The 16,703-nt window shown below is 36.8% G+C and overlaps 1 protein-coding gene across 3 annotated transcripts; it reads right to left on the bottom strand.

The window, feature by feature from the left end:
* Positions 1–2,952: 2,952 nt before the first annotated feature.
* On the bottom strand, positions 2,953–16,204 carry dnai3 (dynein axonemal intermediate chain 3). 3 transcript variants are annotated; one of them, XM_023844191.2, is made up of 23 exons: positions 16,123–16,204; positions 15,273–15,334; positions 15,027–15,074; positions 14,074–14,258; positions 13,592–13,696; positions 13,115–13,258; positions 12,174–12,373; positions 11,878–11,994; positions 11,452–11,642; positions 10,948–11,072; positions 9,389–9,478; positions 9,169–9,261; positions 8,321–8,443; positions 8,039–8,112; positions 7,751–7,904; positions 7,533–7,629; positions 6,963–7,087; positions 6,770–6,833; positions 6,017–6,147; positions 5,174–5,378; positions 4,997–5,088; positions 4,300–4,422; positions 2,953–3,780 (listed from the first exon to the last, which is right to left on the bottom strand). In XM_023844191.2, exons 2-23 carry the CDS (start codon positions 15,304–15,306, stop codon positions 3,643–3,645), a joined length of 2,658 nt encoding a protein of 885 aa, XP_023699959.2. In that variant the 5' UTR covers positions 15,307–15,334; positions 16,123–16,204; the 3' UTR covers positions 2,953–3,642. The 3 variants fall into 3 exon arrangements, 2 of the variants coding, with proteins under 2 accessions (XP_023699959.2, XP_023699960.2); XR_002842026.2 differs by lacking the exon at positions 2,953–3,780 and having other exon boundaries at positions 4,302–4,422; positions 4,997–5,080; XM_023844192.2 differs by lacking the exons at positions 14,074–14,258; positions 15,027–15,074; positions 15,273–15,334; positions 16,123–16,204 and adding an exon at positions 13,929–14,051.
* Positions 16,205–16,703: the final 499 nt, after the last annotated feature.

Here is a 16,703-nt window from a genome sequence, read left to right as displayed (position 1 = left end):
TATTGCGCACGCGCACGTCACCATGACGATGCTAGAATTATATATTGTGCAGCCCTGTATGTAACAACTGAATTCATCAGTTCTTTTGTCACGATAAACTGGGGGAGGATGGAATACATATGATTGTGACAATCAGACCGACCTCTATTGGCAAAATCTAACGAGGGAGTGCCTGAGGGGGTAGGGGGAGGCTTAAAAAAAATACCTAAAGATCTGGTTTGATAGACCAGTGTTTCCCAAACTGGTCCTCAAGGACCTCCAGGCTGTCCACCTTTCTGCACCCTCCCAGCCCCCAGAGGACCGGACTGGGAAAAACTGTAACAGATAATCAAAACTCTATACATGACCTTGGAATAAATTATGGTTTGACTGAGGTTATTTTGGCGTGTTAGTGGGGATCAACTCGGGCAATGTTTGTTTTTGAGGAAGCTAGATTAATAAAATAAATGCCTTTCACTTGATATGACAATCTGTTGTGTTCCACTGAACCCAGATAAGAACTTTTGTTCTTATCTGAGTGCAGTTTATTACCATAAAATATCCTTCAGAGCTACCTATTTGTCAGAAAGATGATTCTTTTAAGCAGCAGTTAGCAGCGTAAGGCTAAAGGGATGCAGCTTTGTGGATTACTACTGATAAACCAAAATCTATGGCCACCTGCAAAACACTACCTGTCACTTGCAGCTAGAAGAAAATATTGTTTATGTACTTGAATATATTCTGAAATTTTCATTAAAAAAAATACACCTAAGCTTTGAAACATCCGTCATCTTTTAATGATTATCACCTAAATTTAGGTTGGTGCAGTTTATGAATTTATGACTGTTAATGGAAAAAAAGGCTCTGTTTAATATCTGGGAACGGAAAGTCTTTCTCAGAAGACATTCCAGTGCCTCTGATATCCTTCAGTAGCAGGTCTGCTAATAATGCATGAAAAAACCCCAAAGGCTTTTGATGTTTCCCCCCCACCCTTCGCGTTGCTGGGTCCTGGGCTGCACTTGGCAGCTCTTCTGAAACCCCGCGAAGCTGATCTGTTACTAAACGCTGACAGACATTCCCGCTGACAGAATATGAAAATAGAACAGTGCTTCCTGATATAATATTTAGGGTCTCACATGGTGCCACCCATGGCAATTTCTGAGTGGCCACAACTTACCGAATAAACGGTATCTCACTGTATTTTATTTTCACTGTAATTCTTTACAAGGATAAAATCTCTGCTTGTTTAACATTATAGAGTTTGGTAGCTTTTACTGCAGTCTCCAGTTATGTACATTTTAGAAACACTGAATTTACGCAAATGGTTACTTTTTAATGTTGACTACTGTTGTTTATTTACTCTTATACATACCATATATTTAGTATATATATATATATATATATATGTGTGTGTGTGTGTGTGTGTGTGTGTGTAAGACACTGAAACTTCATTACTTAAATTAATGTGTTCTTTTGCTTGTGAGTTAGTTATGAAATCAATGAATTTTAGGAACAAAATTAAATTTGTGTATTAAATTGTTAAGCACTTTTTACTATTATAGGTGTACAATAATAGTATGCAACTATTATAGGTATGCTATAACAATTGAATACGATAATAACATTGAGTTTATCATGATTTTCATTCAGTGATCTCAAGATGTGGAAGACAGACGTGAGTATGGCTCTTCTGCTTCCTGGAAATGGTCCCTCATAAGCTAGATCACCTATGTGCCAAACGAGGCAATCGTGTCAGCAGCTTCCAAACGACAACCAAAAGCGGAGGTCAGGGCACTGCTAGGATTCTAAAAATAATCTGGGTGAGCCTGAGAAGAAAAGGTGTCTGCCAGACTTCATGTTTACGGTGGAGGAGCAAACAATTTCTCAGCTTTTTAAAATGACAAATCCATAGCTCTGGAAAATTTGCAACAAAAAAAAAAGCTAATTAGTGAAAAAAAAATCGAAAATTACTCATCTGCTGTATAATTTTTGCCTGAACATCTTTGTCCTGCCTTACAAAAAGCCTTTTCATTAGTCACACCTAACATATGTTAGTCCTGAAATGTACAATAAATAACCAGTTGGTATCACCGAATAGTGCAGGTCTACATTTCAGAAATGCGCGGCATGCCGTCTTGAATAAACAGGGATCCAACTGCGCACACTAGACCCTTATCATTTATAAAACAGCTGCCCAAGGATTTTCTCAATGAACAAAGAGATCCGTTTTTATTTTGGAAAAACCATTTGGACTTATATGAAGACATCAACAACATCCACGTTTTGTCCCACACAAAGACAGTTACTGAAGAGTCTATTTTTATGGGTTTGCCATAGTAGATAGTACACCAAGTAGCTTGAACCAATCCCAGCACTCAGACAGAGGCCTTGGCATGTCAGATCAGAAACTGACCAGATCCATGCAGGCCAGTTATTTTCTACAGATCTTACCTCACTGTCATGGCCAGTGCCAAATGGACATCTGTATTTTTGTCTTAGTCAAAGAGTGAAGTCACCTTTATTGTGTTTAGTTTTCCTACACTAAATTTCCGTTCCAGATCATTCAGTTGCTTATATGACATATATATCAGGGAGCGAAACTTAGCAATAGATAGCTGTGTAATGAGGGATTCCTCCCTTTGATAATGTCAATCACCTGCTACCGACGGCTAATGAAGCACTATGTACCCCCCCGTTTACGTGGAATATACCCCAAAGACAAGACACATCCCCCACACTTCCAATTATTAAAAGTACTCAAAGTAACATGTACTAGATTTAAATAAACAAAATTTGAAGTTGTATGCAGGTATCTAAATAAAATAACGAAAATAAATCAAACAATAAAATCTATTGGGAAATCTAAAAATTAATTTCTTTTGTTACATTTAAAATGTCAAACTGTTTCAAATTTTGCCCATGTTTTTGCCACAGTCATCATAACACTGCTTCTCAAAAAACATGCACTTGCCAAAAAGACCAAATATGTCAATTTATACAACGTTCTCATACCATCCATCCATATTGTGACTGCTTATCCAGGTCACAGTTACAGGAAGCCTATTCCAGACAGCAAAAGGCACAAAGCTGGAGTACATGCTGGACGAGAGGCCAGCTAAGTTATATATGTACATGAAAACTGTTCTGCTTTTGTAAAACAATGTAGCATTAAAAATAGTGGACATTACATACTGCAATTTATTACAGACAACTGAATGAAAAAATGGTTGCATTTTACTGCATTATAGATGCTCAGTATAAGAATTAATAAAGCATTACAGCATCTTCTATTGGCAGTCATAAGACATTATAGTGCTGATTATAATACTTCATAAGCTCCAATGAAGCTCTCATCTATAAGATGGTCAGAATAAGAATTAAGGATATTTTGTATTGCATGACGAAGGTATTTGTAGTACATTATAGATAAGAACTTCATAAGGTAGTCATAATGCATAAATAACATGGCTATAATGTATTACGCCTTTTTTATAAATATTCATAACCATGTTTATAATGCTTTATGAAAGCGTTATAATGTGTTTTGAACGTATTCTTACAGACATGGCATTCATAGAAAGTGTTACTGAAAAAACAACACAGAAACAATGTATTAGTTCCTCTGACATAAAATAGGAGCATTATTTAAGTATGTGTCATATATCAATTAAGGGCTGGTTCCTCATCTGACAGAAGACCCATGTTCTTCAGAATCACCTTCTCCATAGCAAGGTACGTCTTATAGTGCACCAGGTTCTCCTCTTCAATCTGCTCCTCCAGCTTCTCAGGCATTTTTGGTTCCTGTTCATGGGGGAAAAGACACCACTGGGGTCACAAAAATCATAGAGCCATATATTCAGTTCTCTGACAAAAAGACTTGCTTTATCAAACCTTACACAATATTTAGAACTGGATGCCTGTTGTGTCTAACCATGGTGATTTTTAACCTACGAATATGGAAAGCTGAGGGACACATCTTTGTAAACAGTAATTAGTCATGATGGTTTCACATTCTTGAAGCGGCTTAGATTTGTTAAACCATGTGATGCAGGTTTACTGGAGAATGATGACAGGAAGGAGAATGACAATTTAAATGTAACTGCTTTACAGAGACAAAAATACAGTTACACGGAAGTATTAAATCAAGTTAACATTTCCTACCATTGACGCATGACGCTAGGATACTATTATTTAGGTGTTAAAAGCTTTAATGTTATTTAGTCACTAAATGAAAATGACAGAGTATATGAGTCATTGTAAAGGATACTGGAAAAATGGTTATGCATAACCAAACTGATTAAGGCCTTAACCATGTTTTACCATTTTTTTCTTTTGCTCCTCTGCTTCCTTGTCTTTCTTCTCCTTCGCTCTCATCTCCTTTCGTTTATTCAAAAAGATTAAGCGGTCCACTTCTTTCTCAAAATACTTGGCCATATTGGATTTCTGAGGAGAACATGATAATTATACTGTTTAAATAGTATAATGTTAAAAAGGACTCAATAAATGCTCTTTTACAATGTGGCCTTTATGAAGCTTTATCCACAGAAAACAGATTTTACTGAGATCACCCTATTAATTTTGGGAGCCCATGTTTCTGTCTGCTTTTACATAGGATGCCAGCAATGTACGGGATACGAATTGCAGAAAAACATTTGCATTCTAGCTAATTAAAAGTTTTTTTGATGCCCAAAATACCAAAAAGTGACAGTGATTTGTAGTATTCTTTGTATCGATGTCAGATACCCATGACCTGTTTCTCAAAAAATAAACATGATTAGAAGAACAGGAAAAAAGCATTCTGTGGATAAAGCCTAAATACAAATGTGCAGGTCTGAGACAATTACAGAATACTTTTCTTTTACCTTCGACTATTAAAGAAAAATGCTATTTTTTTCACCCCCCTTAGGTATAACTGTACTTTCTGAATAAACTGTTTTACAAGGTCAAATTTTCAGAAAATACACTTTTATGGAATAAGTGTATGACTAAATATTTGCTGGTATGCAAGGCTACAAACCTCATTGTATGACGGACTACGTAGAGACCAGGGAACCTCCAGAATATGGAGAGTGCCAGAGTGATCAGACACAGCTAAAAAGTGCTGCTTTGCTTAAAAAAAAGAAACACAGATCATCTTCAGTGAATTTCCATACATAACAGTCCATTGGCATGCGTTTCGGGAAATGTGACTCACGGGGTACGATCCAGGGCTTTATGCAGGTAATCTGCGTAGTGCTGAGATTTTGGGTTTGGGATGCTTCATGGGTCTTTTCCAGCAAGTCCCACACCTCAACGTTCCCGTCCTCTTTTCCAATGAAGAACACTCCTGGTCTTGACGGAGACCAGTAACCTACTGTGCATTTCTTTGGAGAGCAGGACGAATGGATGATAGGCCCATTCTGAAACACAATCGCCAAGCTCAGGGACCATGTAACAATGGCTCTCTCTCGCGAACTCTGCAAACAGAGTGTCTCTAAACTGAGATCCAAGACAGTTTGAAGAGAGACAAAAAACATATGAAGCTATTCCATTTAAATATTAAGACAGGCCCTGCATTTGCAGAAAGGAGTAATATTAACTATTGTACTTCAAAGAAAAACACTTTAGCTAGTGATCCCTCTATGTGATAGTGTTCGGGATTGCTGCTGTATGGAGCAGGAACACTTGAAATAATTATATCAACAAGCAAATGTTACTTTGAATCATTAGGCACTTCATATTTTTTTCTTGTAAAAGCAATTACTTTTTATATACAGATGATAATGGTAAACTGTTTTCTTCTGCTAATACAAATATAAGATTGTTGAGCTGAGATTGATATTGAGATTGCTGCTTATAAATTTGCATGATTGAACCAATACTGATGGTAGCAGGATATTCTGCATCATAATTATGTTAAGCCCTTTTAAACACCAAACCCTTCCTGTTTTAAATCCTTTTTTACCCATTGTCTGAGGAAGCGGACCTGTCAAGGAAAAAAAAGTGCCTGATTGTGAGTCTGACACATCCTGTTGCAGTAATTTACAGGCTAATTTACCATGACACCCTCCTTCCAGATGGCAAAGGTCCAGCCTCCCACGGTCAGGATGATGTCTTTGAAAAAGGGGGACCGCCTCACACTATTGATGAACCCATCGTGTACGAGAAAACAATGAGAGGGCTTGGTACCTGAGAACAGAGTCGTAATGCAGAGGGAAAAAGAATAGGGATTAAATTAATTTAGTACCTTGCATGAAAAGCCGCTGAGATATTTTGTCAATAAATATTTTGTATGCAACCAAGAAGTTTTACAATTTTCAGCACAGTAGTCAAATTCTTTACTATAATTAATGGTGCCCAAAATCCCTCATATAATTACAAACATTCATTTCCCTAAATAGCTGACTGTTATTATGATTAAACATTTGAAGTAAATTATTCCTTTATTTAAGCTTTGTTTACAGAGATCGTTGCAATCGCGGTTAACCTCAATCCTGAGTAATCTGATGTTAGGTTTGCGAAAGAGAATAACTATTGTTATGGTGTTCATAAAAAAACAAGAAACTATTATCTGATATTTCTGTGGCAACAGCTTAAAGGCCAACCATTATTTGTGAATTTGGCAACTTTTTGTGGGTTCCTTTGTTTATTGTGGAAATAAATGTAAATAAAACTTTTTATTCTTTACTTATACTTCATTAAGTTAAAAAATGACCAATTCACAGCAATAGTGGGAACTCAAGCATTATTACAACTAAAACAGACTGACGGGAAAGAAAACATTCTTGTAGAAATGTTAAGCATTACTTACTAAGGAGTCTCCCAGAGTCATTATCCTTTTCCATCTTCCAATCTGTGTATACAACTTCACCGTCCTAAATTTCAGCCCAAAAATGTTTAGAATCTTTATAGTTCGTTATTAAAAGATTTCCATAAGGGTCTGGGTTGGACTGGAACTCTAGATGAAACTTAATTTAAAATCAAATGGCAAAGACCAAGCCTACCTGGGTTCCAATGTAGAACCTGGTGCTGATGTCCTCTAGTGGTTTAAGTTGTTTGGCTGAAGAAGCTCTGAGGAGAGCATACTCAGTTCCTCCCTCAGACTTCTCCAGGTTCTGTTCAGAGGTTTCTTATTAAGGGAAATTCAAAAGACAAAAACAAACCAAAACACCAAACAAAGAAAACAAACAAACAAACAAACAAACAAAACACTGATTAATTGAATGATCAAATTACTCTGCAAAACATTCATTAGAGGTTAAATTTGACATTTACTAACTATATCAAATTTAACCATGAAATAATGTAGAATAATTACTTCAGGTGGATATTTCTATAGCTCAGAATGGACTAAAAAGTCAAATGTTTAGTGCAACCTTTCTGATTAACAGGAACACCAAAGACCAGAAAGACTAAGTCACAGACAGGGGGTAGGAATGCAGTGGTATTCATAAGGATCCTGTGCTGAGCCTGGGGTCACAGTTAATTGTGTTCTCAGAAGTTATCCCTCTTCCTATGCTCTGTAGCCCCACCAGGCATTTACACAGTGAAATGAAGAGAGGCATATTGCTCACCAGTGCTGCCACCTGTCTGGTTGTCGTTCATATTGTCCCTCAGGCTGAATTTCAAAGGACTATATTCAGCACCAGTGCCTTTTTTTGGAAGTGCAACCTAATGAAGAGAAAATGGGGGGGGAAAAATACACATGGACATTCAACCATGTTAATGATATTTTCCCATATGATTCGTAATGTAATTCTTTCATGCATACGGCGATGACTAAACAATGTACCTTGATGAAAGGCTTCCAGGATAGGTCTAGGTGTTTAAATGTATTGGGAACGTCACTTCGATTTAGGTGAGGGGTCTCTGTCACTTTGGGCTTTCTCTCAGTCAGAGAATGCGTTGTAACCCTTGGCAAGCGAATGTCCCAGAACATCACACAACTGGTCAAGCATGTGAACATGTAGACAAACAAAAGGATAACAGCTGTGAAGTCACATATGTTTGTAGTCAAATTAAAGCGGAAAACTTAGAAGTTACATAATGCTAAAACGGGAGCGGGTGGAGAATGCAGTACCAATCAGGCGCACAGGTGATGACCTGGACACAGATATGAGCCTTGTTTTCCACAGGAATCCCTGCTTTGGAGATCTATGTGTAGAACAAGAGATATGTAAAGGAATAACACGTTCATGTTTTTAGTACGAAAATCAGGACTAGCTATTTTGATCAGTATCGTGTACTTTTATAGAAAAAAATCATGAAAAACTTTTTGGAATTTTGTGTGCATTATGTGAAATGAATTTCATACCAAACTGGTGTATTTATATGTAACACGTCCATTTTGAGAGCCTCAAACCTCAAAGTTCTCCGGTAACCACTGTACGTCGGTGATTCGTGCCTTGTGCCCATTCTCCACGCCTGAGACAGCACAGTACCGCACAACAGGAGTGTTGAGTTCTCTCTTATCCTGGAAGGCCGGCTGCGAGGCCAAACAAAGAGGGATTATCGCCAAAGGACAGTCCTCCGCATATCATTCACAAGGATGTGTGTGAAAGGACAGAACAACTGGATAAAATTACATTCATACTACTGTGCGTTACAAACAGGGCATGTTAAATTATAGCAGTAATTTTTCATTTATAATATATTAAATCAATAACCCCTGTGACCCCGACAAGAATAAGCAGACATAAGATAGACTGATGGAAATCAATACACTTTCAAAATCAATAATTACGTACATCCTATGTAACTTTTTATGTAAAAAAAATGTATGTAAAATTTTGTAATACATTGTATATACCAGTAAATTGAATATATCCTAATAAGCATATGTACATTTGCTGTAAAATACCAACAATTCAGAACAGAAAACTCTTTACATTGTTTCACTGGGATACAACTGTTAACAAATATACACTAAGGGTTAAGACAAAACTATGTATGATAGTTTTCACGCGTCCAACCAAAATACAATAAATTTTGCATAAAGTAGTAAGCTTAGAGGATTCCTGGTCCTCCTGTATTTACATCAGAGAATTCTGAACAGAGCAATAACAATTAGAAAATGGTTTGTGACAGTGAAGTTGTATACTGTACCATGATGAAATATCACAAGGTTGTGATGTCCAGTTTATTTTAAATGAGCCGCATACGTCTCCCACAAATAGCAGAAAAGCGTGGCCTTTGACACTGGATACTCACTAAAGCACATTCATTTGCTGAGGTAGCCTTCCCCGCTGCAGATCGAGTGCCTTGCAGTCTGTCTGCATGAGCAGAGACATCCCATAACACAACCTGGGACAGTGAACAATTAACAATTACAATGAATTTTTGTAGGCAATCCAATAAAAATAAACACTGGGAAAAAAAAACAACAACGTAAAACTCGGGTACGAGTTTAAAACATTAATCAAGGTATTACCTGGCCATTCATGCAACCGCCAACAATTATGTTGGGATTCGAAGGACAAAACTGAAAGGAGAGTACATCATCTGGGCACTCCAACAATAGCTGCAACAGAAATGGCCATCGGCCGTTGACATAGGATAAAAGTTAAAAACAGTAGTCACTTCAAATAAATGGCAATGCGAAAAACTGAATAATCCTTAGTAGCATTTTTCCGTGACCTCTGCCAAAGACACCACAATCTGTGCCTCCCGACAAGAGCTCCCTGGGGCTAGGTTTACGGATGACTGCTGTTTTCCTGTCAATCATCACTGCAGGCAGCATTAGGTATCAGCCCTATGTCCACGACACACTAATGTTCCATTCCAGGCCTCACATTGACTATAGGTCTCATTCTGAAAGAAACTATCAATTTAATGTTTCATCACCACCAGTCAGTCTGATGAATACCGAGGAACTGTGCTCGGTACGGTCTTAGGCAGTCAAAGAAAATGACATTTAAATGATTTAAATGACCTTCTTGTTGATGTAGACCTATGATATCTGTTTAAGTGTATCAACTTAGCCACTTAAAAACCTCCTAAAATTATTCCAGTGTTTGCAGCACCCATCCAATACACCCATTAACCCCCTATGCTTAATCAATACACCATTGACTTTTTCAAACTAATTCAATTAATGAATTAAGTGAGCTGGTGGCGAAATTGAACAAATGCATGGAATGGCTGGGGTGCTCCTGAGGAGAGGTTAGGGAACTGAAGCGGTGTTCATCTAGCCATCCAATAGAAGTCAGTAACTTTCTGAAGAACAGAAGAAACTCCGGTTAGGCTTTTATTGTTACTGTGAATTTGCATTTGTTTTAATGTTAAATTGTGTTTTTTTGTTCTGGAGCAAATACACATTAATTACCCAGATACATAATTTTAAACATTCCCTTTGACTACCTAAGACATTTGCGTGGCACTGTATATCCCTGCTGAGCAGTCATCCATTCCCAATGACGTACGTATGTCTTCCTGCATAAATGACAACATTTTGGGTGTCGACTCCAAAGACCAACTAATCTCTTATTATATAACCAAAACATTCGGATCAGGAAAATAAGTGGACAGACTTTCTTACAGCTAACTTTACAAAGCTCGTTTGTCTGGTCTGCCAACTTCTATTCATGTTTCTTTGCCCTCACAGAACTATGTGATATAGTGGTCTGTACTCTTAAACAACTGCAGAATATACATTTGCAGCACCAACATTAATTAAAATATTAACAATGCATTCTAACTGAGATATCTGTGTGTAAAATGTCAAGTAAAACAGTTAAAATGTATATTTTATACAATACACCTATTATTTGAAATTTAATTTAATTATAAACCCTAATTCTTATCCCTGGACAAACATCATCCACGAGAAAATATTGCATGTAAAAGCACTGTAGCATATAGCTCAGAAGCATATCAATTGATTTTCTAATAATCAATAAAGATGAAAACAGTACTTGAATGATCCCAAAGGTTAAACCTCTCAAAGTGGGTTTATATATTGGGATGCAATGAAAGAGGATTAAAACACACCTGGGGGTTAATAGGATCAGAGAAGCTCCAGAAGAAAATGAGCGGAGGGTTTTGAAGCAGCTTAGCGGAGCCATTGATCTTTCCTTCAGAGGATAGCTTCTCCATTACAGAGACTGCAATCAGCCCTATCAGAGCCACATCACAGAAACCAAGACAGAGACGAGGGCATATGGCTTTTTGTGGTTTTCATGTTGTGGTTTTCACGTTGCACTAAATCATCTTCTTAACATTATAAATAAATCTTGAACACGTTCACACATCATTGCTAGCTTAATTCTACTTTTATTATGTTTTTAATATCTTAGCATAGCTCATGCCGTATTGCAATTCACAGGATGGTTTTTTTAAGATGTTTTCCCTCAGGTGCCTTGGTAACTAGAGAAACATCTTTGTCATGTCAAGTATTTCACTGCTATTCACTCTTTCTTTCAGTTATGGATTCATGAGATGCACAACCTCCCACTGCTGAATGACAACTATGAGTGAAATGGGGTGTGGTCTCACCATTAATAGTAGGGTGCCAGTTGATATCGCTGATTGTCTTCTCTTTGGTGAAGTGTAAGTCTGTGAAGGATTGGTATTCCTTCAGGTGAGTTTCAACTTTCCCACCAAAGATGCCATCCTCCTCATGAAGTGCTTGCCAGTCATTGAAAAACACATCAAAAATCATGTTTTGCTGAGCAGCAACCTCAAATCTGTGAGGAAGAAGAGAAAAACACTGACAAATAGCTGTCATGGAAGGTCAGGTATGGAGACATTCAAACGAGGAGACCCACACAATGGCAAGATGGATGCTATTGCATTACGTTTTATGATGTTGTTGTTGTATGTTTTTTTTTTTTTTTAATAATTTAGATATTCCCATGAAATAAGAAGAGTATAGTTAGATGTAAAGCCAAACCAATCAGCAATGAGTAATGAAATGAGTACCTCGAAACAACAGAATTAACAAAATTCCTAAAGTTCTCAGAGTTCGCAATGTTTTCTTTTTCTTCTTCTGTAAATTCTCTGAACTCGTACTGTGAACACATATTTCTTGGGTATGTCCTAGAAGAACGCATTTCATATATCAGTCCACCATGACTAGATTTTTAAAATCTCAAAAAACGTCATCAAGAATGCAATGCTGATTATATCTGAATATATCGTTTTTTGTTTTTTTTTACATTTTTATAAGATTTATTAACACATTTGAGGATAACTCTTCATGAGGAATGAGCACGTACCATCGTGTTTGTGTACTAATACTCCTCAAGGTGGGAACAGCTTGTACCCCCGTAGTTATTTCCATCCGTTCAATGCTAAACTTTCTGTCGTCGTAGGAGGTACATTCTGTGTACTTATCCTTTGATTCCTGGGCATTACAGTCAGTAAACGTCACTGGAGCTCCAAATTTCCGTCGCACCCGTGAGATCCTGTACTTCAGCTGAGAAGGAAGGAATATAGATCTCAGGTGAAAATCTCTCCCAGACAGGGCTTCTTAATTCAAAGAGAGATGTGACTGGATTTTTCAAGTGTTCTACGTACATTTTTTTCTCTGGATTTTTTTGGGATTTATTATATTCATTTATTTAATCTTCTGCAAAGTGCCAGTGCATTTGTTCAAAAATGAAAGTACTTAGATTTTATACTATATTAAAATGTTTACTTATCTTTAATCCTTAATAGCTTCTGGCATTTTCTAAGCAATTTCAGTTATCAAACATAATATAATTCCAGTCATAGATTGTGCATAGTCTACGACCTGGTACCATTTTAATCTTATAAAACATATCAATTTTCAATTTTCACATCATTCATATTTCATATAAATGCAGAGCATTTCTACCAATAAAATCTAAAATCAATGTCTATCTAGTGTTAAAAATGTCTCCAACAAGCCACTCTATTTTGTTCACAAAATATAATTTTCTAAATTTTCATTGTTATTCATAATAAATTATATCACATTTTCTCCAGTTATAAAAAAACTACAGACAACCACAGGACAGTTGATAAAAAGACAAAAGTTTTTCACAAAAACTTGTGCTTTGGACATGGCGCATAAAAAGAAGCCTGAATCCTGACGTATCGTATATCAAAAGAACAGTACAGCTAATATGACCCTTAAATGTAACCCTTCACCTAGCCAGCCATTCACAGAGGAAGAGGGAGTCTGCATTCTTACTCTTGGTCTCGAGTCCCTCACAGATTCTTCCTCAATCTCCCGCTCACTTCCTAAGGAGACCCATGGCTGACACTCTGGTGTTTTGCATGGAGGTGAATCCAATGATGTCCCCTCTGCTGTGTCTTCTCTTGCAGACACAGGGGGCTGTAGGATACATGGAGACATGCAACTCCAAATAAAACAATATAATAATGTCTCCCAGGGTAAGTAAATGTACAGCTATTTATGGTTCTAAATAGTTTTAATTATTAAATAGAATAGCTTGCATTTATTTTGATATTTTATTTAAAATTATTCCAAATATGCTGAATAATAAATCTCGGTTGGCCTTTAAAACAAACACCAAACACACAGGAAGCCATTCTGTACCATCCTCGAAAATGAATATTTGACCCTTAGAATACCGTTAACATTTTACCATTAACATAAAAAACAGTGGAGAGTGAACAGTGTTGAAATAATGTCTTTTTGTCTTACCTCAAGGATTCGTTTTTTAGATTCTTCAGTCAAAACAAGATAGAAGTTCTGTCCACATGTGAAATCTCTGTCAAACATCAGAAGAAGTTCTTCCCCAGGATAGTTCTGGAGATATTTTTACAAGAAGAAAACAACCCAAAGAAAATAATTACATTCACAGAGAATATGACACATTAAACAACATCAGACTCGTGTAACAGGCTGGGTGTGCCACCGGCCTCGGGTCCTTTGCTCAATTAGCAGTTGGAAAATGGATGAAAATTTTCCAAAAACATTTCAGTGCAACACAGAACCACATTCTGCATCTACCAAACACACCAAACAAGACTGAACATACCATAATTTGATAAATTTTAGGCGAAACACAAGAATAAATAGTGCTGTGGTGCTACGTCTTTTCTCCATATCAAAAAAGGAACAAACATGGATCCCAAAAACACAGTTTGCCAGAAACACATTGTAATTTTGATTAAGCTCCTCACAAGCACAGTCTGCTTTATGGGATGGAAGTCAGAGACGGCAGCTCTCGTCTTCATATCTTTGAGGATCTCCTCTTTCCTGAGGATTTTGTAAGGGCTTTCCCGTGTGACATCCTTATCGACACGACACTCAAAAAGCTCCTGGGTCCCCGAAGTCAGAACCAAAGGGAAGATGTCATCAGGCAGACCTGGTGGAATACTGCCTGTCAGACACTGAATGCACAAAGATGTGGCACTAATGCCAACAATGCAGGATAAAGCTTTTTACAATGAACATTGCTTTTCTGAGTGGAGAAATCAGGCTTGACAAATATGAGTGCTTTTTGAAAAACCGGGCATGTCATTGTTTTCAATACAACAATAAAGGCAAAATAGTGAGCCAATATGCATGCTATATGTTTTTTTTTATATTTCATTAATCTTTTGCATTTTATTTTTAGGGTGTGAAATCCTTCTCACAGTGCTGCTGCATGTTAAACCATTTTAAACCGGATTCAAATTGGGTTAAAGGCGTTCTTACCACATCCAATATCAGAATCTCTATAGTGTGATTTTTTACAATTTCTCAGCATATCTGAAAATAGGTTTTTGAAAAGAATATGTTTAAAGTTGATTTTAACAAAAAATATAATAACATTCTAAGTGGTCTCAGATTATTGGTGCTGAGTTTGTGCTGAGTAAAAGCAAATGTAACACTTTGGGATAAATATTTTTTAGATAGGTGAAATATTTTAAAATGTCAAGGCATGTCAGACTCCCCCGAAAGTGGCTGAGAGGCCTCAGACTGCAGAGGGTTTAAGAAACTCAGCAAACCAGACTACATGATGTATATTACATATTGTATAGAAACCTAAAATCACACCTATTGCATAAATTAGATGTGTTGGTTCTGTGTTGGGTTATCTATGCATAAGTCTTACTAACGACTTAAAAATACAGTACATTTTTAATCTTACCAAGTTCCGTTGAGCTCCCAGCTGAATCGGCAGAATCGTTCTTTTTATCTAAAACATATATCCAGAAAACAGGTACTTAAAAAAATATTTCATGAGCACTGTAAAAATATGTAATAATAGTTTTTCAAATAAGTTTATAAGTGAATATGTGAACATGCATTATTTATGTATTTTATGGGAAATTATAAGAAAAGCACGATTTGCAATTCATGCCGCCTGGATCCGTCACTCTACCGCTGACTTTACCTCCAGTACTCTTGGGTCGTTTAGAAGCCATCATGCAGTGAATCAGAAGAATCTTTCAGCGGCTGAAACCATTTAAAACCATTTAAAGAATCAAACTTTAGACCCACGGCACCATAAGTTTCATACACAAATACACAGATAGATTAGCCCAATATGTATAAGTATACATACTGTAGGCATACGGTAGTTTTCTAATTTCGCGAGATACTTTGACATACAGCGACACCTTGTGTATAGTAATGTTACTATCATTTAGACTAGAGTAACATTACAGGTTCCATATTGCTGTTTAACTGCGCTCTGATAAATGAGGTACTATGTACTTTTTACAGATACAATATTAATTAAATTACAATACATAAACAACACAAAAATTTAAATTTGAATAATTAAATAATAAAGAAAATACACTAATAACTATTTAGATTCCAGAAGGATAAGCGGTTTAGAAAATGGATGGATGGATTTATATTACATTATTCCCACTTTGAACAGGTGCGACTAGAACAGCAGTTAATATCTGTAGACATCAGCAGCACCAAAAAACGACAGGATATGGGATCCGTGGGGTTTTGAGTATCGATGAACTTTATTAGCATACGATGCAACTCGATCGGCTTCTCGTTCGTTTAAAGTTTACTAAAAAAATACTCCATTATTATTATTATTATTATTAATAATAATAAATATACGTATCCATTTAACTATGCATATCATTGCGCTAACTTTTTTTTTCAAAACTACCATTTTAAGCTGGGTGATTATCACAAGTTATCACTTTATAATAAGCTGAAACACAGTTATATTACGACATATATACCATATATATACCAGGATGCCAAGAACCAACCTTTTCAAACGTGGACAGATTAATCGCCCTTCGTTTTGTACATCTATTTAAGTTTTTTTTTTTACTACTTCCTGGCGTCAACAATGTTGCTAGTAGTTACGAAGATTTGGGCTGATGGACAGCTTAGTTAGCCTATCAGCACGAAGATTACGGATAGGAATCGCAATGATTGGTCCGCTGCTTCTTTCGCGCAAAGCTACCAAGCAGTCATGTCGCAGGTCATTTGTCTAATTTGCGTGTGTGTTTTGTGATGCGCTGGTGGCTCTTACAGGGTTCATCCCAGCTTTGTGTCCTATACTGCCTAAGATCTGCTCTGGGGCCCCTGTAATTCCAAAGTTAGTTAGAAGATGGGTGGGTGATGATGAGACTCTAAGGCACTGCCTTGTGTCAGAATATGAGCCTCAACGACAGTCATAGTAACAACTCATTTTTACTGTACATTCAAGGTCTTTAAAGTTAAACTTTAATATTTTTGAGGGTTTCATAAACTACTGCAGGCCTACCCTATAACATAAACCAGTGATTACTGTAAAGATGGACTTTGAACAACTAAAGAGTTCTTGGGAGGCTTGGAGATAGGT

This window comes from Paramormyrops kingsleyae, chromosome 15, assembly GCF_048594095.1.
Source record: "Paramormyrops kingsleyae isolate MSU_618 chromosome 15, PKINGS_0.4, whole genome shotgun sequence".
Taxonomy (NCBI): Eukaryota; Metazoa; Chordata; class Actinopteri; order Osteoglossiformes; family Mormyridae; genus Paramormyrops; species Paramormyrops kingsleyae.
The sequence above is the reverse complement of the archived record's forward strand: the minus strand, read 5'-3'. Positions and strand labels throughout refer to the sequence as shown.